The sequence below is a fragment of the Heliangelus exortis genome, chromosome 3 (genome assembly GCF_036169615.1).
Source record: "Heliangelus exortis chromosome 3, bHelExo1.hap1, whole genome shotgun sequence".
Lineage (NCBI taxonomy): Eukaryota > Metazoa > Chordata > Aves > Apodiformes > Trochilidae > Heliangelus > Heliangelus exortis.
This window is the reverse complement of record NC_092424.1, coordinates 47,395,943-47,421,383: the sequence shown is the minus strand read 5'-3', so window position 1 is coordinate 47,421,383 and position 25,441 is coordinate 47,395,943. Positions and strand designations below refer to the sequence as shown.

Here is a 25,441-nt window from a genome sequence, read left to right as displayed (position 1 = left end):
CATAATTGGTTTAAAAATAATCCTCAACTCCAGTGTAGTTACTGTTACATTGTGCTGAGTTACACAAAATAAGGATTAGAGTCGTCACATCCATGACAAAGCTAAAGCTTTATCTATGGTTTGATCTTGGAAATTTAACCTCAATGCTTGCTTAGTCATAAAATTAAAACCTGCATGTACACATGCATGAACTGGCTAGTGTAGTAAGTGAAAAATATGTTGCTTTATTAAAAAAAATATGGCTGTAATTTGAACACTGACATTACACAACAATAGTTTTGGTGCTTGCTGTGCCTCAGCTCCACAAACACAATCTATTTCATTTCATTACAGAATGAAGTCAACACTTCATTGATAAAAAGTGTTCCACCCTTTTTGATGAAGTGTAATCAATGTTTTCTTAGATGAAACATAGCAAATGAGATAAACTACACACAATTCATTCAGCCAAGCTTGTGTTCCTGTAACACTGCCAAACTGCAATTGCTTTGGCAACCAAGATTAGAATCAGATTTTTTGTGCAAGATATTAGATGCACTGCCTTCAATGTGCCCTGAAAGGTAGAGACTGTGAGGTCCTCATAGGATTATAGGAAGGGAGAACTTAGAACCCGTACATTAAGGTATTCCTCTAGTATTGAGCTAGCAGCTCTGACCTGCACAGGACCCTTTCAGTTACTGCATGCCTACTGGCACACCATCCCACTGCTCAGCTTCCCCCCAGCTCTCACTCCCCTACCACCTTCTGTCTTAAAATGCACACTGCTCATTCAAGTTTGACCAAACAGGTTATCTCTTTCAAACCTCATGCCCGTAAAATCTAAAACCCAGTTTTCCTTCACGTGAAGAAAATTTAAGTTAGTTAATGTACTCTTGAATGAGGAGGTTTCAATTGATGCTGCCTTCTTTAGTGTAGTCTTGAGCTACAGGGGTGGAAAACACAGAAACAAATGTTCATTTCTTCAGCCACTATTCAAGTATCCCCATACTGAAAGTTAAAAGCAACACACCCTTCAGAAAAAAACAGCTGTACACTTCAAACATTTAATTTCACATTTTCCTGTCTTTTATCCCTACACAGCCTGCCTACAAAACAGCAGCTTCTCTCCCAAGAACAAAGCCTCATAAGCACAAGAGGCTTAAAGCACAAACAGATCTGCAGGAGCAGTTCAGAACAAGGAATTTAGCAATAATCCTGTGTTTCAAAAAAAAAAAAAAACCAAAAACGGCAGTTCCTCACAGAAACCAGATCTGTCAGTGCAGGTAGCAGTCAAGCAGGCATTTCCTTCTGCTTCTCAAGGAGAGGCCAGCACCTCTCCTTGTTGAGGAGCTAATGAGGTCTCAAAGACAGCAGGCAGGAATAAGCTTCCAATTTAAATACCAGATTTAAGTAAAAGTGTCCTTCCAGACAGAGAAACCTGTAGAACAAATTTGACTAATAGGTACAAAAGGTAAGAAATGTATCTGGCAAAAACCCCCACCTGCAGCAGTCACTGGTCATATGTGAGAGCAGACAACCTTCCCAGCTCCTTTTCAGTCCTTCCTGTTTAAAAATGCAATCATGATTGCAGGAATTTTCTGCAGAAACAAATCAATGACACGGGCTAGAAATAAAGGAGCAACTCCAGCATCCTGACTCTTAACTCTTTGTATGAAGGCCAGAGACAGCATTATCATTCCTATCCTATTTGGAGCAAAGTAATTAACAGTACTTTCAATCTTCTATTGTTCACAGGGACTACCTTTGAAAACTGGTCCTGAGGATTACTACAGCATACCAATATCCTGCATAATACAGAAATATCCTATCACTGCTCTTTGTGGTACAATGCCACCTTTCCAACATAGAAAAAGAACTTTTCAAGGACCTGTTTATATGGCACACAGATTGAGTAGCAGCACACATCAAATCCTGTCTTTCCCATTAACTTTAAGTCACTAAGGCAAACAGAGTAACCCACCCAGCTTGGGATGCTCCTGGGACACTGCCTTTCTGCTCACCTGCACTTGCACAATGGTCTATTTATCAACCATCATTTCCTTTCCACATGAAATATATCACTTCTTTTCAGAATAGAGCTTGTATCTCAAAGGCTCATGGATCTGCCATTCCAGCCTTTCCAGCTCTCACCTGAGGACTGCATGCACCTGCAGGAAGCTACAAGCCACTGCCATACAACTAAGAAATTTAAATCACCTTTCAGAAAGCCTTGAATTTTAGGCATGAATTAATGCAGATTTCTAACATTGATTCAGAGCCCATGAAGACACAAGGAAAACAAACTCCATGGTAAGTTTCAATCCAACCAGAAATTTTCTGAACATATAGTATTTTAAAAAATCCTGAAAATACAGTGTCATTCCAGAAGGAAAATGTACTGTGCTTTCAATTGTTAACTCTAGATAGACTAAGAATGTATGAAAACTGAAGAGGCATGTTGGCTTTTTTTGCATGTGTATATTCCTCCTTTTTTATGAGTACAAAGGGCAGAGCATATTCAAACAATAAAACTTCAATTGATGTATTTTGCGGGACAACGCACTGAAAAAAATTAATCTGAGATCAGCTTGCATTCAGTTTCTGAAACTATAACCCAATCCAGCCAATGAAAGCACTTTCATGAACACCACAATGCTAATATCCCCTTCCCTATCTTTTGCCTTTGTAGAAATAGCATTACAAAAGTTTGTCACATAGACCTTGCAGATAAAGGGTTTGAGTTTGAAGTAAGTAACAGATACTTTAGTTCTCTACAGCTAGCTTACCAATATAGAGTTTTCATCAAGGTACAGCATATATTTGACATCTTTAGATAAGGTACCATATAAACTAGGGAAAAAGCCTGGCAGCAGATACATTCATTCATCAAAATCTTTCATTAGTAGTAAATACTGAGTATATACTCCATATTGATTTTTTGTTTGTTTTTACAGAGCTATGTAAGTGCCAATGAGCAGTAAGAAATTCATATACAATGGAAAATCTCCCATGTATTAGGAAGATCATTTTTTATAACTTCCAAAGAAAACCCCACATTTAAGAGATGCAATATACTGGAGATTCACTTCAGAAACATAGCTAAGTGAGCTAAAGAATAATCAGACTGAAGTACTCTCTTGTTCTTGAACAACATGAGAGAAAGGAAATGTCAGTTATTGACACTCCAATGCAATTTGCTTGAGTACAGAAAAAGCACACAGATGTAAAATACTAATAAAAAATTGGCTAACAGAAAAGCAAAACAATATACCCACAGACAACTGCACTGTAATCTTTTATACCTCTATCCCTTTCACTTCTTATCCAGAGTTAAAAGATCCCTAATTCTGAAGATGGTGCTGGGAGAAGCATGCGTAAGCACAGACTACACTAAGATGTATGTAAGGGAAATTTGGCAATATACACTTAGATTGTACAACAGTCTCCAAAGTCAGAAAACAACATAATTCTCAAGGATTAAACCTTAACCTGAACCTTGCAAACATGCCACAGGAAATAACCACCTAGCTATAGATGAGTACCAAGCATGTGCACTTAGCAGCTCTTTCATCTGAAGTGTCACACTGGAAGACCTCCAGTACCTGCTATACAGGAACATTGCTTTCTACCATTTTGGAAATCCTTCTTCAAAAAATTAGTCAGACACCAGATACTTTCACTGGACCACTTGCTAAAATCCCTGCTGCAAGATGAGCTCAAAAACCTATTCCAAAACAACATTTGCTGCTATGTCACTTTAAAACTCTGGGGAGAGGGAGAATCACCTAGGTATAACTTTCAGTGCTGCACGTTGCTCAATAGGGAGCAGGGTGTTGGATCACTGCCAGTTCACATTTGCTTGCAAGGGATGCTGGTGGTCAATGAGCTCTACTCTGCAGGAAGGTCACATAGGATCAAGAGGTTATCCTTCAGATTTAGTCCCATTTTAGGTATTAAAGTCAACCCTATAGCTACAATGAGGTTTCTACAAATACACAATGCCTCTCAAGAAGAATTTGATCCTCTGATTGTGATATTCATCCTTAATGAATGAATGAACAAGTCTAGCACCAAACTTGTACAACCATTAATGACTTCATGTTCTGTGCTATGACTTTGATCATTAGATACCATGTTCCTCTGTTGTGTCAGATGGAAGTGCTTTCGTACAAACACTCCAGATTTATCCCAGTTCAGGAATCTAGGAAGCTTGCTGGCCACATCTAATGCTTAAGAAGTGCTAGAAACTTTATGATGTGAAAAGCCAGACATCAAACAGAATGTAGTTCACCTTCTACTACTTCCCTGCCACTCCTCCCTCCAGTCTGCAGGCTATCAACATTACCCTTCTGCAGATCAGGAATCAGAAAGAAAAAAAAAAAAAAAAAAAAAAAAAAAAAAAAAAAAAGAAGCACTGCTACAAAGGCTCCAGCAACAGCAAAATACTATCAGTGACTGTGAAGATGCTCTTTCATCAAAGATCAGACTACTGCCTCTCTAGCTCTTCACCAGTCTTGAATAGAAAGCACCAGTATCAAATTTTTTTTCGCATCAGTTTTCCCAGGAATCAGTCCCTTTCTCCTTGACTAAGAGCTAGTCCTAACAGACCACATCCCTTTTAGGTTGGATTAGGAACTCTGCTAAAGGTCACACACAGATGTCATTCACACCTTCATGAACAGAACAGAACTGCACACACACAGCAGGTCTACAATCAGCATAAAAGTCTTGGTTGATCCACAAAAGCTCACTATCAGTATCTGAACCACTATGGAAACTGGATAACAATGTCTGCAAATGGCATAAAATGAGAGCTACTAAAATGTTATCAGTTGATAGAGCAAGTTTATGGCAGTGGGAAAAATATGTAGGTATTTGATAGGGACTGTGGAAGACTTATTTGTAGTGATGAATCTAATTCCAATAATACAGTCTGGAAAAAGGAGTTCAAGCTGCAATGAATGCTGAAAACAAGTACATTATATTACTCTTACCAGCAAAATAATGGAGAACCTGCAGCAGTGATTGGCTCCTTCAGTCTTTCCAAATTAGAGAAGGTCAAGGTTTGGTCTCAGTGAAGAACTGTACACATAACCAGCAGTTTTACCACAAGTACTGAACAGGTAGAAGAGAGTATTAGGAGGCAGATTGGACGGAGGCATTAACACATTAGAGTAGATGACACTACAGAACAGATGATTTCTAACAAAAAAGAAGAATGTATGTTGTAAAAGGAAACTAATACTTTTTGAGGCCAAAACTCAATTTCAGGGTGATTGAGAACTACCTGAACCCTTTGGAAGGCTTCAAAAGGGAGATCAACAATAGGAGCAAATGTAATTTACCAGAAGGAAACTGTGTGTACTCCTATGTGGTCATGCACACATACACTTGTGGGACAGTCGATAAGACAACACAGCAGCAGGATACTGGGATACATGTCATCATATGACAAGGCCATACTCAGCAACAAAAAGAAAACTTTTAAAAATCACATCTACAACCAAAAATGGTGTGAACTCCTCACTACCCCTATAATGGATCCTGATTGATTTTATGAATGGCATTATACAGTTTATCACTTGAACAGTCAAGAGGTTCATATTTCAGAACTGTGACATGCATTCCAAAGTCTCTTTCTGCCCCACTGCCCTTAGATGACAACTCAGACCTCTGAATGAAGCAAACAAGAGCTGGAAAACACACCAGAGGCTGCAGTATACTTCAGAGTGTACTACAGAGTTCATAACTTGTTATATATTGCTTTTATATCAGAGGAATACCTCCCGCTCCCCTTACTTTGATGGCTTCAGTAAATCAAATATTTTTTTCTTACATTTTGTTGTCCTTGCTAGCACCAAAGGATCATTCTTGTCACTTTTCTCATTTTTCCCTAGATACTTTTTATGATTCAGTGCTAAGGATGTTACCATATTGCTTATAAAGGAAGATAAAACAAGTTAGAAAATTAAACATTACAGTGTGATGACTTATTAACATATTAACACACTCATCTCTGACGCATATTTCTTTTAAAAATCTGTCACATGCAACACACCCATATGAATTTAATTTTTTGAGAACAAAAGAATGCAAAGATGCAATGACATCCATCATTCTAACAAAGTAGACTTTAGAGAAAGCTAATCTTTACTATACACAGCTCAATGATCAACACTGATGACTGGAACTTACTGACATACAAACCTTTATTTCAGGTTTCCAGGGAACATGGGAGGAAACCTAAGACTATGCTACAGAAGTGATGTATAACACCCAGGTAGGTGTTTGGGCACCTGCCTATTCAGATCCCCTTGCTACCGTAACTATTCTCCCTTCAGTAGCAGACTTTATATAGATTAAAACTAACTTGAGCATTTCCTTAGTACACTATTTCAACAGCCATCCACATGTCACAGCTTAGGGGGGAAAAAAGAAGTCTAAAGCAGCAGTCTAGCTCTCTAAAGATTCCAATCAACATTTCCTCCTTGTATGACTACCACATCTAGCCTCCAATTTTCCCTTGGCATTTTTTGCAGCTTTTCATAGTCTTTACCAGTGGTTTTGTATGGATGTAGTGTGAGGAACCAAGATAGCAAAGACTTAAATGGACAAGTAGCCCTTGAAAATAAGTAATTTTGTACACATTAGTCAAAACTATATTGCAAATAGGAAATGAAAGCAGCGCTAAGTGCTCTATGAAAGCTTTTTGCTACATCTATGTTGACAAGTATAACTGAGTTTGCTTTATAAATAAAACACTACAGGATGTCAGCAACATGGACAGTGGGATTGAGTGCACGCTCAGCAAGTTTGCTAACAACACCAAGCTGCATGGTGTGGCTGAAATGCTGGGAAGAAAGGAGGACATCAACAGGGACCTTGACAGGATTGAGAGGTGAGCCTGTGCAAACCACATGAAGTTAAACACAGCCAAGTGCATGGTTCTGCATCTGGGTTGGAGCAATCCTAAGCACAATTACAGGCTGGGCAGAGAAGGGACTGAGAACAACCCTGGGGTGGACTTGAGGGTGTTGGTTGATGAGCCAGCAATGTACATTTGCTGCCCAGAAGCCGAATGTACCCTGGGCTGCATCAAAAGCAGCATGAGCAGCAGATCAAGGGAGGTGATTTTCCACCTCTACTACACTCTCATGAGACCCCACCTAGAGCCCCCAGTATAAGAAAGACATGGACATGCTTGAGCAGGCCCACAGGAGAGACATGAAGATAATCAGAGGGCTGGAGCACCTCTCCCCTGTGAAGACAGGCTGTGAAAGTTGTGGTTGTTCAGCCTGGAGAAGAAAAAGCTCCAGGGAGACCTTACAGTGACCTTCCAGTCTCTGAAGGGGGACTACAAGAAAGCTGGGCAGGGACTTTTTATAAGGGCATGTAGTGATAGGACAAGGGGTAATGGTCTTAAACTGGAAGAGGGTAGATTTACATTAGATATTAGGGAGAAATCCTTTCCTGTGATGATAGTGAGACACTGGCACAGGCTGCCCAATGCAGTTGTGGTGCCCCCTCCCGGAAAGTGTTCAAGGCCAGGGTGGATGGGGCTTTGAGTAATCTGGGCTGGTGGGAGGTGTCCCTGCCTATGGCAGGGGAGTTGGAACTAGATGATATTTAAAGTGCCTTCCAACCCAAATCATTCTATGGTTACATTAAGGACACTTGGTATATTTTGAACAACAGCAGACCCTCTCTGCAGTGTTAGATTTTGGTAGTGGTAACAGATGAAGAAGAAAGCCACACATCTCCAGGGCCCTCTCCATTCCCAGCCCTTGACTCAACTGCACCAGAGGACAGAATTCTCCTCTCTGCCCCAGCACCACATTGATAAGAATAAGCAAAATGGACAAGAGCTCCTCTGAACTCCAAATGGACAGTGGGTTGCATTCAGGGAAACAAAGTAAACTTTGGGATTAACATGGAAGGAATTACCCTTACTGTATTGGAACAGCCAGCCAAGATGATGAACTTGAAGCAGTCCTCAATTTCCTCTAGTTTTGTTTCTGGAAAGCTCAGTCATAAGAATCAGATTCCATCTTGTTTTTTCTGTAGTCAATGAACAGACATCAGGGTGCTTCCTTCAATGAAAAGGGCATTCCCCTCAGAGGGACTTGCAAACTGTAACCTACATAGTGTAACTTTACCCAGAGGTGTAATAATACCCCTTTCATAACACAAGAACAGGTATTAGTACTATGTAATTTATTTATGAAGACAGATTAGAAGCCAAGACAATCTCTTTTTAATGCCTTTATGCACCTGTCCACACAACTGTGCCATTGTTGGCAGATCTTTTGTTTTTGCAATGTTCTTATGCAGAGAGTCAGCAGGAGGTCAGTCTGCACTCACCCTGGCAGCACAAGGTGCATCTCAGCAGAAGAGAGCTTTTCCCACATACAGACAAGCAAATATCTTCCTGAGTAAATATACCCAGCACCACTAAAGAAGGCTGTATGTTGATCCTGTATGTTTATGTCCCATTCTGATAGTCCTGGCACATAGCAGCATTCTGTCCCAAAGAGCCATCAGGAGTCCAGCACTCCCTGCTCACCACAGGGTAGCACTGCACCAGCCTAAAAGGCATAAACCGGTCCAGGGAGTACAAGCCACTTTCCCACTGCACCAACAAGCTACACAACAATGTGTGCCCCGGCACTAAAACCCAAGACAGCCTCTTCCCTCTGTGTGCTTGGCCAACTTTATGAGGCAGAGCAGAAAAAACGTGCGTACCTTTTGTGGTGTTTTGCTGTTCTCAGATAAGGGGGAGGAGGAAGATGTATTCCCACATCTTCCCACTCAGGAAGAAAGAGCATCCATGACAACTGCGATGCATTCCACACTAAGTGCTTCCTTCCTTGGCATACATCTTGGCTCCCAGTCTTTTGGAAAAAGAGACTGAGGACAAGATGTCCCTAAATTGTTTTAAAATAAAAAATATGAGTGATTGCTTCTCCAACCTTTGATCTAATGCCATCTTCCAGGAACACTTATTTATCAAATTTCTACTGTTACCACCTTACTGAGGTTTGCAGTGTTCGATTTCCTTATTAAGACACACACTCTTTGGAGCTCAGTATTAGAGAGAGCTTATCATGGCTGTCATTTTACAAAAGTGGGATTAACAGGCAGTTGAATCAGTCAGTGAATATAAACCTGGAGCCTGAAAATATTTTCTCAAAGTCAGAAAAAGTCAGAAGTCCAAAGACTTGGGTGGGGGTTTTTGTTTGGTTGGTTTGTGGAGGGGGGGAGTCCTAAGGGTTTGTTTTGTTTTGTTGGTGTTTTTTAATGTTTTGTTTTATTTAAACTTGAAACAACTTAAAAACACAACAAAACAATGAAATGGAATAATAGAATCAGACAAGAAGAGCTTATACATCATAAAACATAAAAAGTAATTTGGAGATATAAAAGCAACACAAACTGTAATCTGATGAATGGCTAACACACCCTTTGGGGAGCTGGAGATTCAAGATGAACAAGGCTTTTAGTCTGCAATTAAAGAACACTTACCCAACTCAAGTTTCATAAAAAGCTATAGCAGAAAAATTGGCAGTTTATCAGAACCAATATTTTTTTGTTTGCAACACTGTCATTAGAAAGTTCTCTCCAATGCTAACACATAAAGAAGAAGGTTAGTACAGATGCTAAACTCACCCTATCTGATCAACCCAAGATTCATAATTGGCTTGAAGAAAGACAGTAATTTACCAAAACTAGTTATTGAAGGTAACTTGGTCTGTGCCACTGCATCTGCTCTATTCAATTAAAAGCAGGCTGTTGCTTTAGTTAATCCTCTTCACTCTTGATTCAAACTGGAAATCAGGTTTATACCTCTTCTCTGCCTTGCACTGATAAAGTATATGGCTTTGGCCTGCTGGATTGCCAGTAGTTACAGTGAGAAGCTGTAGTGCTATTACTGTACTCACAGTAGAGAACTCCATATACAACAGAACTCCACAGTTACTCCATACAACCATTTTATGGTATTAAGCTCGTGAAGGGTCTACAGTACAAGTTTTTAAAAGAGTAGCTGAGAGAACTGGGATTGCTTAGTCTGGAGAAAAGAAGGCTGAAGGAAGACCTTATTGCCCTTTCCCTGAAAGGAGGTTGTAGTGAAGTGCACAAGGGTCTCTTCTCCCAAGTAGCAAGTGACAGGACAAAAGGGAACAGCCTCAAGTTGCACCAAGGGAGGTTTAGATTGGATATTAGGAAAAATTGCTTCACAGAAAGGGTTGTCAAGCAAGGAAGTGACATTTAAAAACTGACCAACTTCCTTGGGCTCCCTTCCCTTCCAGTGTCTTGGACCATGGGATTCCTGCAAGTAGATCCTTAAGGAGTACAAAATTAGACCTGCGGAAGCCCAGGGTTGTGGTCATACTTACAGCCCTTCTTCTTCCTTGTAAAATACTAAACTTGACAACGTCATGGTCACTGCCACCAAGGCTGTTTAAAACCTTAACATCCCCAACAAGACCTTCTTTACTCATTAATACAAGGTCCACCAGTGCACCTCTGCTAGTTGGTTCTTCAACTAGCTGCATCAGAAAGTTATCATCAACACACTACAAGAGCCTTTTGGACTGGATATACCTGGCTGTGTGGGCTTTCCAACAAATATCAGGGGGATTGAAGTCACCCATGAGCACTAAAGAATCTAATCTAGTGGCTACTTCCAGTTGACTATTGAAGGCCTCATCAGCACCTTCTTCTTGGATTGGTGGTCTATAATAGACACCCACGAGAGTTTCACCCCCATTTGCATGACCCTTAATTGCTACCCACAAGCTTTCAACCCCATCTACTTCTCCCTCTGGGTGGAAATTCCAGTACATTCCAGTTGCTCTTGCACATCAAGAGCAACACCACTGCCTTGCCTTGTTAGTCTGTCCTTCCTAAAGAGTGCATGGCCACCCATGACAACATCCCAGTCATGGGAGCTGTCCCACCACGTTTCAATGACTGCTAGTACATCATAGCCATGCAACCTAACACACACCTCCAACTCCTCCTGCTTGTTCCCCGTACTCTGTGTATTGATAAATGCTCTGTTGTAGAGCTAAAACAACTGTCTTTAACCTAGAGATAGTTTTTTCTGAGCAAAAATCTCCCAACTCAACCTTTTCCAGGGTTGTTAACACTGAAGACCAGATCAGCAGCACTGGTAACAAAGCCATTTGCACAGCTGAGAACAAGCATGCAGGATTACTTGCTATTACACAGAGACCAGCTCCCAGCACAGATGAGACTAGATTGAGGACAGCTAAAGGATACAGTCTGGAGACTCTAGAGTAGTTGATGTCTCTCCAGTAAGTAGCCAAAAGGAAGAATGGGACATAATAGCAATAATAACAAAAACAACAACATACCTATATATACCTGTACAGTATTTTCTGCATTCCATGGCTTCCAACATACATTATGCCACAAGCCCAAAGGTAAAAACTTAGCCATATTTATGCCACGGTTCATACATATGAATTAATAGTACTTGCAAACTGACTACTTGATGGATATTGAACAGTTGCACATCAGAGTCAGTGATGAGAGATAAATAGTTTCTATTGGCCTCCAATCCGAGGCATTTGTCAGATTTCTTCTTCAAGGACTTCACTATGAAGGCTATAAATGGTTTTCCTTTTCAGGTTCTTAGTAGCAGAACAGTTACCTGAAGGAAACCATTTTTCTGCATTTCTGCAACACTGTGTTGGAGGCCATACAGATGCAGCTTAAGGTCTGAAATGCCTATTCAAAGAAACAACTGTTTACAGCTGGCTTAGGAAAGAAGCACATGAAATCAAACATTTTTCTTTTTTTTACTGTTATTTCCCAGTCCTGAACAGGATTCACACATGAAACACTTAAACACAATCAAAATAATGCATGATTTTAAAAGACTGAAAGCACTACTGGAAGTGACTTGTTAACAGTGTAAGTCTACAGATAATGCATCTCAGCAAGTTCAGCTATTATTTGGTCAATAGTTCTCATTTGCTTTAATGGAACATGATGGATAGCCAAATGAGAGGCAGTATTTCTTCAACATCCTGAGCCAAGCAAATATCCCAATATAAAAGAGCAAACCATTTCAAAAGAACACACCACCTCAACAAAGCATACACCTCTTCACACAGATGCAAGTGCTGTAGGAAGCAGTAATGAGCTTTATATAGGTTACTTTGAAATCTGTTTCAGAACTTTTCTACCAATTCCTTTAAGATAAAATATGAAAAGACTTTAAAAAACAAAATTAAATCTTACGGCTTGAAATGCAGTAAGCCAGCCTGCAGTTGATCCTCCTGAACAGTTGCTTGTTGATTGGCCAAAGTATAAGTGTAAAGAGTTGAATGAAGTTAATGATCAGTCCTGATGCTATAAATATGTAGCAGATCAGAAGATGGCAAATGAATTGAGACTTCAGAAAGCCAACGATGTCCATGATTTGTTGAGAAAGCAAGAAGGTACCTTCAGAGGTACCTTCAGACCCAAAATTCAGAAGACAACCTGCAAAACCAAATAGTATCAGCAGTTACTGAGTGCATTTATTTCTGTAAACAGACTATTAAAAAAGAGTTTCCATTTTACACTTATATACACTAAAATGAAAGTTAATTCTACTGTAGAAAAAGGCCTAAAGACAGTATTTGCAAAAGTAACCATGGAAAGAGAATACCATATTTATGAATCAATTTACTTCTGGCTTTGGGAAAAAAAATTCACATTTCAGTCCTAATTCTGAAAAACCCAAGAGCATTTGTCTCTATTCTGTGGAGAGTACTCCTCTACCAGATATTTTTGATAAGTTATGAGCAAATTAATCCACTTATATTTTAATTTGAATTGTCTGTACTTTGTAAGACATATACTGTGCCTTCTGCTACCTTCAAGAGGTGCTCCAAAGCAAATGCAAGCTTTAGAGCTTTATGTTAGAAGCTGTGCCTTCCTCTGCAGGCTATGCCAGCCATGCTTCCCAACCAAGAGGTAGCAGCACACCCTTAATTCCAGCTTTATAGGCTCCTTCCCTTGTCACATTCAAATACCAGTTGATTCTAGCAAGAGAACAAAAGCTTGGCTATGCACAAAACATACAATTTGTTCAATTATTCCTTGATGCTGCAATTCTGTCAGTTATACTCCATAAGGCCAGAAAGGAAACATGAATAGCAGTACTAACTCATGAACCAGCAGTATTTCCAGAGAAACAAAACAAACAAAAAAACCCAACTCCTTAGTTACTCAAGAAACATTTCTATGATTTTGGAAAGAACCAGTCCCACCTGAGCAGATGAGCACTCAGAGGAAGTTCTATGCCAAATATTCTGGCCTACCAAATGCCACATTGATCTCCCCCCACCATCACTACTACAATGATAGTCTCATTTGCTAGGAGAAAAAATATGAAGATGTGATCTCTCATTAAAAACCACCCAAGTACTTTGAATAGAGTAAAACATGAGGTACTGGCATCTTGTTCCATTTCTATACTGTTTCTCCCTCCAAGGTGTTGTGAGTTTGCCCGGGGAAGAAACCCTTAGACAGTCCAGTCACAGGCAGTAATAAAATGGCACATGTCAGCACTCCTGGAATCAGCTGATGAAAAAAAATCTGTATGCCTTTAGTTTATTTTAAAATCTTAAATCTTAAGTTTATATGAAACATCATTATGTGAGGCACTGAGTCCAGATCAGTGTCCTGCAACATCTGTTTTAATGCCCCTGCTGTGACTGCTTACCAGAGCAAAAAGCACATTTAAGAATTGCTGCAAAGTGATAGGAAGTGATTTAGCCAGGTTTTTAGCCTGTTTCAGGAATAAAAAGAAAAATTTAAGAAAGAGAATCTGTATTGTTTTATAATTTATATGAAGAATTTATGTATCACAGACTTGCTCCTTTTATCTTGCTGTACTGTTCAGTACCAAAGTAGTCACCATCTGTAGCTGAGAACGTCAGAACAGGCCTCTGTTCATTGTAGTAACTACTGTCATGGCACTTGCAAAAAGCTTTTCCATCTTTAACCTACCATTCTATTAGAGATACCTTTCTGGGGGTGGAAGGCAATTTATTAGCATGGGCTTTAACCAAAGGCTTTGTTTTTGCTGAAGATTAAGTAAAATGATAAATGCTGTCTAGAAGGAAACACTGCCGTAATGATTCATGCCTCAGACTCTCCGTTGCATACGCTGAGATAGAGCAAAATACTTACAAAAAAAAAAAAAAAAAAAAGTAAACCCAGATTTTGAGTATTTCACTTCTCAAATTCAGACTACTGTACTTCACCTAGCAGCAGAATTAGTGTTTCTTTAAAAGAGTCAGAATGGAAGCAACCCGTTACTTATAAGTTGATAGTTTAAAAGGACTGTGCAGTACCAAACCCCCTGATGACTGGGTTTATCCTACTGTCCTTGGCTGAAACTGATCAACAGTTTTTTATGCTAGATGACTGGTTTGTTTAATTCTATCCTACAGAATTAATCTAATGTAATTCTCAGAGATCAGTAAGAGGCTGGAAAAAAAAAATACATATATAAAATAAGATTAAGCACTATTTACAGTGGAGACATGAAAATTCACTATTTGATATAATCAACAGAAAACTACTAGAGTGAGCAGTTGATCTACACACTTTATGACAAGGAAAAATTCACCAGAACATTTGACCACCAACTAAGTTTTCTTCATTGCCATAGTAGTCAAACTGTGTTAAAATGTTATGATTATGTGAATCATTTACTTCACACTGTGTCTTTAAAACAAAACTCACAGAATTAAAATAAACAAAGATGAGATGACCCTGATAAAATATAATTACTGTCTTACTATTTTATGAAGCCACAATAGAATGTTTGAAAGTAATTTATTCTTTGCTTTCATACCTCAATCATCAAATTTCAATTCTGGAAAGCTTCTAAGACAAAAGGCAAACTCAATCTACCTAAGCAGTACCCCTGAAATGCATCCAACCTAACCTGCTTTAAAAAAAAAAAAAAAAAAAAAAAAAAAAAAAAGCAAGAATTACTAGTAAAGTTTTGCTTTTCTCAAAAACAGAGAGACTACAGAGATATTCTCTTCTGTTTAAATCCAAGATATTTTTTCCCTACAAAATTTGCAGCCCAAACCTTGTATACAGAATACTAGCTAAGTGTTCTGTTTCTCAGGCATAAGCTGCCTTGAAAGTTTTTCTTTAATATGATACTTTTGGGACTATTTTTGTTAGCTGAATTCCAAGAAATGTAGTTTATTCTTGGTACAAGCAACAAAAAATTAGAAATATATTTTCAAGAATCAATTCTGAGATTAAGAAAGAGGTCTAGAAGCTTGTTTTTTAAACTTTCAAAGGAATTTCTTCCACTTGCTCTTCATCTTACTAAAGTTCCTCATGGGTAACATCAGAGTAACACCAGTTAAAGTGTTAAAGAATCAGGTCTTTAATTTTTAATCCATGATGCTGGTTTAATAAATGACAATTATTTCCTTATAGACAATGACTGAAAATTACAGCAATCTTTTGAAAACAAAAAGGCCAATCAATGCAGTTTCTCAGAAGCTATTAAGATCGGAAAGCTGCCAAACTCTCTTCTAGCAAACACCTCTTAAAATGAATTAGGAGAAAATGGCCAGCCAGAGCATCAAAAACAGACAGGGACATTCCTTAAAACATTTTTCCTTTCAATATAAAACAAAAGACTCAAACCTCAAATGTCTGCTTGGGGAGTAAGTCAACAAGCATCTATTCATGTGACTAAGAGATCACAGGATTGGGTTTAAATGCAAACTCCACAATCTTCATTCTACCTCTTTTCTCCCCAGGTTTCGCTCCTCAGTAAGACCCACAATGTTTTCTACTTCAAATACTCTGAGCGTTCTCCATTTCCTTCTGCTTCAAATAAATGACCAAGAAGGCACAGAAGAAAAGGCAAATTTACACCAGCAACATGTAAGATGAAAACCTCTCTTCTGGCAGAGTCTGCAGCTAATTAACAAAGTTATTCCATACTTTAAAGTCTGTCAGTTTCAAGACTACAAGTGATCTCATGAAGAAAACAGCTGTTTGCACTTTTACAGAAAGCACAAGAATGAAGTACTGAACTCTCACCCACCTTGTCCAAAGTTTATTTAGTAAACAGAGTCCTTGGAACATGGAAGGCAACAATGTATGTATCTGACAGCATCTGGACTAAGCTAATATTATCCATACTTACAAACAGATGCAAGACATCACTACACCTGGTTATTTTCAGAAGAGCAGGTTTCAAGACATTACAAAGGTTTTCATGTAAGTCTACTTTTTTTAAAAATCCTTTAAATGCTTTGCTGCAAGTTAGGAACAACCAAGCATATGATGATGACCATTCTCATACTTTCTCAATTAAACCAGATTCTTGAATGGATGAGTTACAGATGACAGAAGTTTCACTGAGTGCCTCTACATCAATTCTAGTTGCCTTCAGAACAGCACAGACAGCAACACTGTATTTCATATCAGAATCCGTTTTAACAATCCTTCCATATATGAAATATACATGCAAGGCAAACTGCAGGAAGTATCTGTGCTCTTCTCTTTCTGCCAGTGACCAAAAGTTAGCAAAAGTGAGAACGTGTTCATGTATGCATCCATACATGTATTAATATACCTGTAGATGACACACAAAAACCCCTCAAGTCTGGGGAGAGAATTATCCATTTGCATCATGCTTAATTAGGGTTTGAATCACTTCCAACCTCTCCCAATGGCAACTACTAGGGCATTATTTCCCACGTTGAGTTTACATGGTAAGATTTGGGTAGTAGGGGTAGTTGCAGGGATAGCTTCTATAAGAAGACACCAGGAGTTGACCTCGAGATCAGACTGAGCCAAGGGTCTCTCTGCAGGCCAAAGCTGAAACCATCATCAATGTCGGTGGCACCTCTGTGGTAACACATTTAACAGGAGAAAATGCCACACAGCAGTTGAGAGTGAGGAGTGAGAAAAATATGACAAAAACCCTGCAGACACCAAGGTTGCTGAAGAAGGAGGCAGAACTACTCCAGACACCAGACCAGACATTCTCCTGCAGTCTGTGGCAAAGACCATGGTAAAGCAGATTGTTGCCCATGGAAGGGACAGCACTGAGGAGCAGGTTTTCTGGCAGGAGCTTCAACCTGTGGGGAACTCAGGCACGAGCACTCTGTTCCTGCAGGACTGTACCCTGTGGAAGGGACCCCAGCAGGAACAGGGGAATAGCTCAAGGAAGAAGAAGAGAGCAATGAACCAGCAATGGGTGCTTGCTGCCCAGAAGCCGAATGTACCCTGGGCTGCATCAAAAGCAGCATGAGCAGCAGATCAAGGGAGGTGATTCGCCCCCTCTACTACACTCTCACGAGACCCCACCTAGAGCCCCCAGTATAAGAAAGACATGGACATGCTTGAGCAGGCCCACAGGAGAGACATGAAGATAATCAGAGGGCTGGAGCACCTCTCCCCTGTGAAGACAGGCTGTGAAAGTTGTGGTTGTTCAGCTTGGAGAAGAAAAAGCTCCAGGGAGACCTTACAGTGACCTTCCAGTACCTGAAGGGGGACTACAAGAAAGCTGGGCAGGGACTTTTTATAAGGGCATGTAGTGATATGACAAGGGGTAATGGTCTTAAACTGGAAGAGGGTAGATTTACATTAGATATTAGGGAGAAATCCTTTCCTGTGATGATAGTGAGACACTGGCACAGGCTGCCCAATGCAGTTGTGGTGCCCCCTCCCTGGAAATGTTCAAGGCCAGGTTGGATGGGGCTTTGAGTAATCTGGGCTGGTGGGAGGTGTCCCTGCCTATGGCAAGGGAGTTGGAACTAGATGATATTTAAAGTGCCTTCCAACCCAAATCATTCTATGATACCAGGCCTATGTACAGCTCTCATTATTTCTCCATTAATTCCCAAGAAATTAAAGTCATTGCTAGATGCTTCAAGGACAACAATCAGAAGATAAAATCATCAGCACTGAGAGAAGGACCTTTTTCTTTCCTCAGTATGCTCTCACAAAATGACCTCTTTGTAATTTCTGTAATTGTAATTTGTATTCTTCTAATTCTGGGCTGCCTCTTTAAGACTTGTCCTAGAAGTCTAATTCCTAAGTTGTGTAGCTTTGTTGTTTTGTTTATTTAAGAAACCTAGAAAATGTAACTAATGCATAATATAGATTTTGTGGCAGCTAAAATCTTCATCTGGAAAGTGGCAGAGATAGGGCATAACTCAGAGAGCTGAGAAAAACACCATGGTAGCAGGTTTAAAGATAGGACTTCTAGCATCAGACTGCGCTGGTAACAGATTTTCTACTGTCGCCCCCCAAAAAACCGTATAAATACTGTTAGCATAATTTCTCTCTCCAAACAGCTGTATGGCCTGCTGAAGACAACCCCATTCTCCCACGTGGCAGATCTGAGCCCTGACAACACTGCCCCAGGCACAAAGGGGTATGAGGAAACAGTGCTGCCCTCCTCTGTGAGGGGATCCGAATTCTTCCAGTGCAAATCACAAGATGTTGTTAACACTGCTGGAAATTAAAAGTGGCATCTACCTGATTACAACTGCAAGTAAGCTGTTATTCTTTTGGTCTTCTATGACATCAGACTGCCTCCTTCAGCTATTCCATTTGCATAATTTTAATTAATAAATAACATTCATTAGCATGCTCTTTGAATACTAAAGAAATGTTAAACAGAAATAGGTTTGCAAGTTTTTTTCAGCTTCCAAGTATTAATTCAATTTGGCTGTACTCTGTAATAAGACACTGAAGAGTATGAAGTAGCTGAATTTCTTCTTTATGAAAACCACATCCCTAAATTAGACATGGCAATGCACACACAAGATGTAGCCACACCAAGACAGGGATACACAGGATATTAATATTTATTCATTAAGTATTTGCCAATGCTTCTTTCCATAGAAAATAGTCTAACCAAAGAATGAATGTGGCAGGGAAGCTTCCAGATTCATTATTTAAAGAAAATCAACTCCTGCCTTAAAGAGGTAACACCCAATACTTAGAAAACCAGATGTCTTCCAGCTGAGATGGGGCTGTCATGGTTCTGAAAACTCAGGTACCATCTTCAGTGAAAGGCTCAGCTACACCCACACACCATAGAATCAGGCATTCAGATGCCAGGTAAAAATTCGAATAAACATGGTGACTGCTTTACTCACATTTCAGTGGTCCCATTCCACAACAGTTTTCACTCACCTCTGCCTCCCAGACACAAGGGTTCAAAATTTTTCTGTTACACCACAACTCAGAATACTTTCAGCCTCCTCATTCTCCTCAATCATCAGCCCTCTAACAACCTGATTTAATTTGAGAACTTCAGAGAACAAAAACCTTTATCCCAAGCACCAGATTTATCAAGTCCGAGAGTAAAGGAAGGTTTCATTTTGGACCTGATTCAAAACTTGTTGAAGCCAAAATAGATCTCTCAACAGGCTTCAGTAGTCTTTGTTGTTTGGCAAACACTATCCTTCCAAACCAGCCAAATATGACATAACTAATCAATGAGCTTGCAATCTCAGCATCTAAAGCCGGGCTAGTCAAAACCACCCTAAACTTCCAGCAAATCATTCACAGATAGTGCTTGATGCCACAACATCTACCTTGATGGAAGGCAAGTGTGCAGATGTTACAGTTCCTAAATACTCTGGTAAGAATCCAGCAACATTTTTACAAATATTACACTAAATTAAATTACTTGAATTTTCTATACTTCCACAACTTCAGGTGCCTAAATCCTTTTAAAAGCCTAGCTTTTAGCATCTGTCTTACTAATTTCAGAAAAAAAAAATTAGTTCTACAAGGTTTAAATTCTGAAGATTAAGATAGAAGCTTTTCTCTGTCTCCATCTTGGGTGAAATGCACACTCTCAGTGTACAGGCATAGCTTTGTAAAAGCTAGTCAGTGACACAGGGAAGGCTCAATGAACTTTGTATTTTAATACAACTTTCCTAGTTATCTTTCTGCTTAATGATAACCCCATTGCACCTCTATTGCTATTGGATAACATGAATGGACCGTTTCTGTCAATTACTTTCATCTCCTAGATACTTGTTTTACGTTTGTTGGTTGTTATAAGATAGTGGTATCAGTCCTGTCTCGCATCTCCACATTTGGCCACAATGGTGTTAACTGCATTGTTTTACAGCAGTTTCCATTAATACCAGATCAAGTGAAAGAAAAAAAAAAAAAAACAAACCACACAGTATAAATGCCTGTGCAAGTTTCAGCACTGTCTAAGCATATCTTCAGAACCATAAAATAAACTAGAGCCTTATTAACCCTTCACAAACTGGGAAAACCTCGTAAATGGTTCAAAGCAGCAGTAGGCTGCTGAAGACAGAATGCTCTCAGACCTTCCAGAAGTGCAAAGCAGATTATGTAATAAAGGTATTTCCCCAAGTACTGAAAAATATGATAAGAAGAGGCAAACTATGATGTGTGAAGACAGGGATAACAGATACAAGGGAAGAAGCAGGACACAGCTTTCTCACAGTAGTTGACACTAGAGATGGATTAAAAATCATGTGCCATTCCAACATGTAGACTACTCCCAAAATATGTTATTTCCTTGTGTTTAACAGCAAGTTCTAAGTCAGGTCTTCCTCTTTTTCAAATAGGTGGAAAAACCTGCAAATTCTGCCAACTAAATTTGCACATGCAAACCTTTCTATTAACCTGGATCCTGCTGGAAAAATGTGATTGAAATCTAACTTCGTTGATCAGATTAAAAGCAAATCTGGTGCATCTCAGAAATGTTTCAAACATTAATAAGCCATCATACACGCATGTAAAATCATTGTGCTTGTCTTTGTTTGCAGCTTCTAACCTTCCGGCAAGTAAACCCTCTGCAACCTTTACCTCTGACTTCTTTCCAGCCTAGAACTGGTTAATTGTCTTTCCCTGTTCCTGTTATTTATGCTACAGCAAAAACCTCAAGCTAGGTCAGCCTTTCTGCAAGCAGCAGAAAATTACTTCAGTGTTAAGCTCTTCACAGCAGACTGTAATAAGACAGACAGGCTGAAAGTGAAAAATGGACGCATGTAAGTAAAAAGGCTTGAAGATTGAACAGAAGAGCAGATCACTAGCAGGACCATAAACCAACATCTCCCAGCTGTGAGCTCACTCCAGTTATTAGACTGCTCTGCCCTGTTCCTAATACACAGCTTATGTACCTTTTCAAGAAATCCACTACAGCCATCATCTTTTTCTCACAGTATCAGAGAGGGACCCTTACAGCATCTTCATGCTTGCCACAGCACAGTTATTCTCATTCATTTCCTCTTTCCCTGACCTTACCTTGACCCCACCACCTCTAAAACCAGGCACTGGAAGAGGACAAGGGAAAAGCACAAAAACGAAGTGAGTCAGCAGTTTCTGAGCAGCACAACAGCATTAGTCAGAGGAGATAAGGGTACTCAACACACAGTCAGATCTGAATGAGCTTAAGACCACCCAGCAACAGACTGATGGGCAAGCTTTTCCTAATGTCTGAAATAGGGCACCAGGGAGAAAGCCACCCTGCAGACAAAGCACTTGGGGGAAAACAAACAAACAAATCAACCCCACCATACACGGCTGCCCTGTACCAGTGCTGAAATGTAACAAAGTATGCAGGGTACAGTTCTCAGTCCCATTTCCAGTTTCCTTACACAAAAACACGCTGCATTCAGCACAGCTAAATCAAGCACACTTGAGCAGACAGTTGCCTTGACTCACGTTTTCTCAATGAGGGAGTCGCAAAGCTGCAAAAGGTTTTGCTGACAAAAGGACACGCACAGTGCCCTACAACGCTTTGTTGCTCTCTTGTTCATCTGCTCCTTTACCAGGATACAGCAATGGCAGTGGTAGCAATGTGATTGGTTAGGGAAGCGTTCTGCATCACTCAGTGCACATTTGACTTCTTAAAAATTTAAGACCAAATTACTAGTACAAGTTCTAAGGGCCACAAGCACACATTTGCCACACAAGAATAGAATCTTGTGAATCTTCGCACATCTGTGACAGTGTCTCCTTGTGTTGAAGAGATGCCAAGGATTGCTATTCCCAGTTTTTCCTTTCCAGCAATAAAATCAGGGTACATGACAGAAAACAATAAACCACCTCTTTTCGGCAGAGCACAGTCATAGGATCCTCACGCATCACCTGCAAGAGAACCCTTCTCCTACAGAGAAGCTCTCCTCTTTTATGGTACAGTAAGTACATTAAACTGCAAATTATGTACAACCATCACTCCAGGAAAGCACACCTCAATCCAGACAGAAGATGAACACTGCTTCAACACTTTCGGATTTTGGCTGGACACAGCAAGATTTACTGGAAAAAAAAAAACCTTCCCACAAAACTGACACCTACTGGGTTTCAAGAAATGTAGCTCATTACTATGTTCTCTGTTCTGTGACTCTGGGCAAGTTCTGACCTCCCTCTGCAGTTTCCTCACTCACTAAGCTTCTCATGAAAAATCTGTCATTTAAGTGTTTGCCATCAACTCAATCAAACTTTGCTTAAGATCAACCTTTACCCATCAGCATGTTACAATAATTTCTCTGTTCATTGCAGGCTTCCTAATATATTCTTCCCCATGAATCCTGGTCCTCTGTCTTCCATAAAAAACAGTTAAAGTTTCATTTTTAGATACAGCTTATTCAGGCATCGTTATGCAAAACATTAATAGGAAAGTGCAAAGCTATGCATAATATTTACACATTCCTAGAATGAGTCGAAATTTATTATAATTGGTATACTTTGGAAAACACAGCATTAGTTCAGATACAAACAGCTAGAAAAAGCTTCTAGTCAGTAAACGACAGAAAACATTTACAGCACATCAACTACACTAGTGATCCATGCAGTCAGTATTTATAAAAAGGTGGTCCTGGCATACTAACAGAACTCTGTGCATTTACAATAATATTAAAATTCACATGAGAAATTAGAGAAGAAAAAAGGGCTCAAATTTCAGCTGAAGTTGTTCCACAGCAGCATCTCTATTTCACCAGGTTTAAATTCTTTTGCAACCCACTCTTAGTGTGATTATCACTACAAGCTGAGGCTACAACTGCCCGGTACAACTTCCTGGGCTGGATGCATCACTGTTTTAAAATAAATGATTGGGGGAAGGGGAGGGTGGATGGAGTAGGAGTGTTGGTTGGTTTTTGGAGTATTTTTGAGAGTTGCTTGCAACCTTCCAACTCCCCTATTTTCGGTTTCCATGTAGCAACAAAGTTGCTCTCTTCCACACAAGCACCTGCATAAGGGGACAGCATTCTTGGACGATGGCACAGGGTCTTGAAAATTAGGAACAAAGATAAAGACCAGAAGACAATTCAGATTCCTCTCCTGGTTGTCTTTTCAGCCATAAAAGTGAAGGCTCACTTGTTGAAATAAATGCTACAAAGGATCACTTCTTAGTTAAACAAGACTCCCCTTGGAGTTTTCCCTGCACCACACGCTATCAGTCGACACACCTTCAGTCAGCTCGTGACCATTATTTAATTCCGCTTAAATACATTTATGAATAGACACAGACAGATGAAAAGCAGAGCTCCTACAACACATGGACACGCACACACCACCGGGAGGGCAGGCTTTCCTCTCTCCCTCGCCTAACCACGGCTCACGCTGCCTCAGCTCACGGACCTGCAGGTACCACGGACCAAACAGCCACACGACCTGCTCGCAAGACTCCTCTGAAGCCCCACTCCGCCCCGATCAGGGTACGCGTGGCCCTCCCGCTATTCTTAAGCGCCCTCCGGGAGGAGGCACCGAACAGGCGATCGCACCCGCCCGTTCCTACGGCAACCGCCCTACCCGGCCCCCCCTCCCGCTGCCACCGCCAGCCCCGCCGCTACCAGCGGAGAAGACCGAAAGTGGAAGGGGCCGCAGCCACCGCCCGGCCCGGCCGGCAGCGCTCCGCGCCCAGAGGCGGAGAGGTGAAACCCAGCGGGGCCAGGCCGCCGTGGTTCTGCCGTTTCCACGGAAACCCCGCCGCGGGCCGCGCTCGCCACACAAAGGGGGCCCGCGGGCGGCAAGAAAATTCTCGGCGGCCGCTGGAGAAACAGCGCGACGGGGCCGGGCGGCGGCGGTAGCGGAGAAGACCCGGCCGGGCGGCGAATAAATCAGGGAACTTCTGTCCGCCTCTCGCTTAGCTCGCACAGCCCGCCGGCAGCTACCGACCCCTCACCTCGCCGCTGTGGCACTCCGGGGAACGGGTGTTCTGGGGAAGGGGCTGGGGTGGGTCTGTTTTCGGGGTTGTTTATCCCAAGGAGGGCACCGCGCTGGCTGGGGAAGGACGGCCCCACACCTGACGAGCGCGCTGGCCGCCGGAGGAAGGGCACGTACCTGGCGCCGCCGGACCCCTGCCACACGGGCAGCGCTGAGGCGGCGGGAGCGAACGGGCGTACAGCAGCACCAGCACCAGCAGCGGCGGCGGCGGCAGCCGAGCCCCGCCAACTGCCACCGGTTTGCACGCGCCGGGAGGCGGCCGGCTCGGGCGGGGCCGCCAGGCTCCACCCGCCGGGCTCCGGGAGGAACAGGGCGCCCCTCGCCTGCCCTCCCCCCTACCCCGCCGCCATGTCACTTCCTCCCGGGGCGGCTGGAAGGGGCGATGCATCCCCTCGCCGGCCTCACTGCCCCCTCGGGGCGCCGCCCGACGGAGGACGGAGAGGAGCGGGAGGGTCGCGATACGGCCCCCGGCGCCACTCCGCTGCGGGGGGCAGCTCTGAGGAGGGAGTCGGAGCCGAGGGTGTGGGGGTGGCCCCTGGGGTGAGGCAGCGGCCCCCTGACAGCCGCCATCCCTTACGGGATTAAAGGTGGAGGGACAGGCTGCGCTGTGCCCCCGGTCAGGCCCTGCTTGAGGGCAGGGTGTGAGCTGTCGCGGGGCGAAGGGCACCTGTGAGTATCTGCCACTCGAAATAGAAATTGGGGAACAGAATAACCCAACTCCATGACCTGGGTGCTGTAGAGAGAAATACACGCAGATGGCAATCATCCAGGCACGGTGTACCCTGACTCATGCTGTCTGTGAAAATGCAAACATTTGCTGTCGAACTCTGGCTGTGGAGTGAAAAGCATCTCCCCTGAACAAGCTATTGCAGGAACAGTTTCTTAAAACACCCAAAGCACTAGCAGGTGATAACGCCTGGGATGACACATCACCCAGACAGCGCTGTCATCTCTGCGGAGCCTGCGGTTGCTGAGCTGGGTGAAGCAGGGCCCTGGCACAGTCCATGTAGTATCACTGCTTATACTCCATGTACATTTTGGGGGGGTTGTTTTGTTTTGTTTTTTTTAATGCTTAAAAACACTTGAAGCAAACGCTGAACTAATGGAAGTTGGACTGTGCATTAAACAGGAAGGCTGTAAGTAGGACTTCCCAGACTAGACACTGGAGAGCATTCCCAGGAGCAAGAGGGAAGTGTCATGTCTAGAATGCTGCATTTGGGAA

The 25,441-nt window shown here is 41.6% G+C and overlaps 1 protein-coding gene across 2 annotated transcripts in view; it reads right to left on the bottom strand.

Annotated features, from left to right (window-relative positions):
- AGPAT4 (1-acylglycerol-3-phosphate O-acyltransferase 4) overlaps window positions 1-24,506 on the bottom strand; it is a 73,953-nt gene extending 49,447 nt beyond the window's left edge. The window contains exons 1-2 of one of the 2 annotated variants that reach the window (XM_071740467.1): window positions 24,337-24,506; window positions 12,250-12,492 (exon numbers count right to left, since the gene is read on the bottom strand). In XM_071740467.1, coding sequence (XP_071596568.1) covers window positions 12,250-12,427 — 178 coding nt within the window. In that variant the 5' untranslated portion in view covers window positions 12,428-12,492; window positions 24,337-24,506. The remainder of the gene's footprint in view (window positions 1-12,249; window positions 12,493-24,336) is intronic. The other variant, XM_071740468.1, reaches the window with a different exon arrangement.
- Window positions 24,507-25,441: the final 935 nt, after the last annotated feature.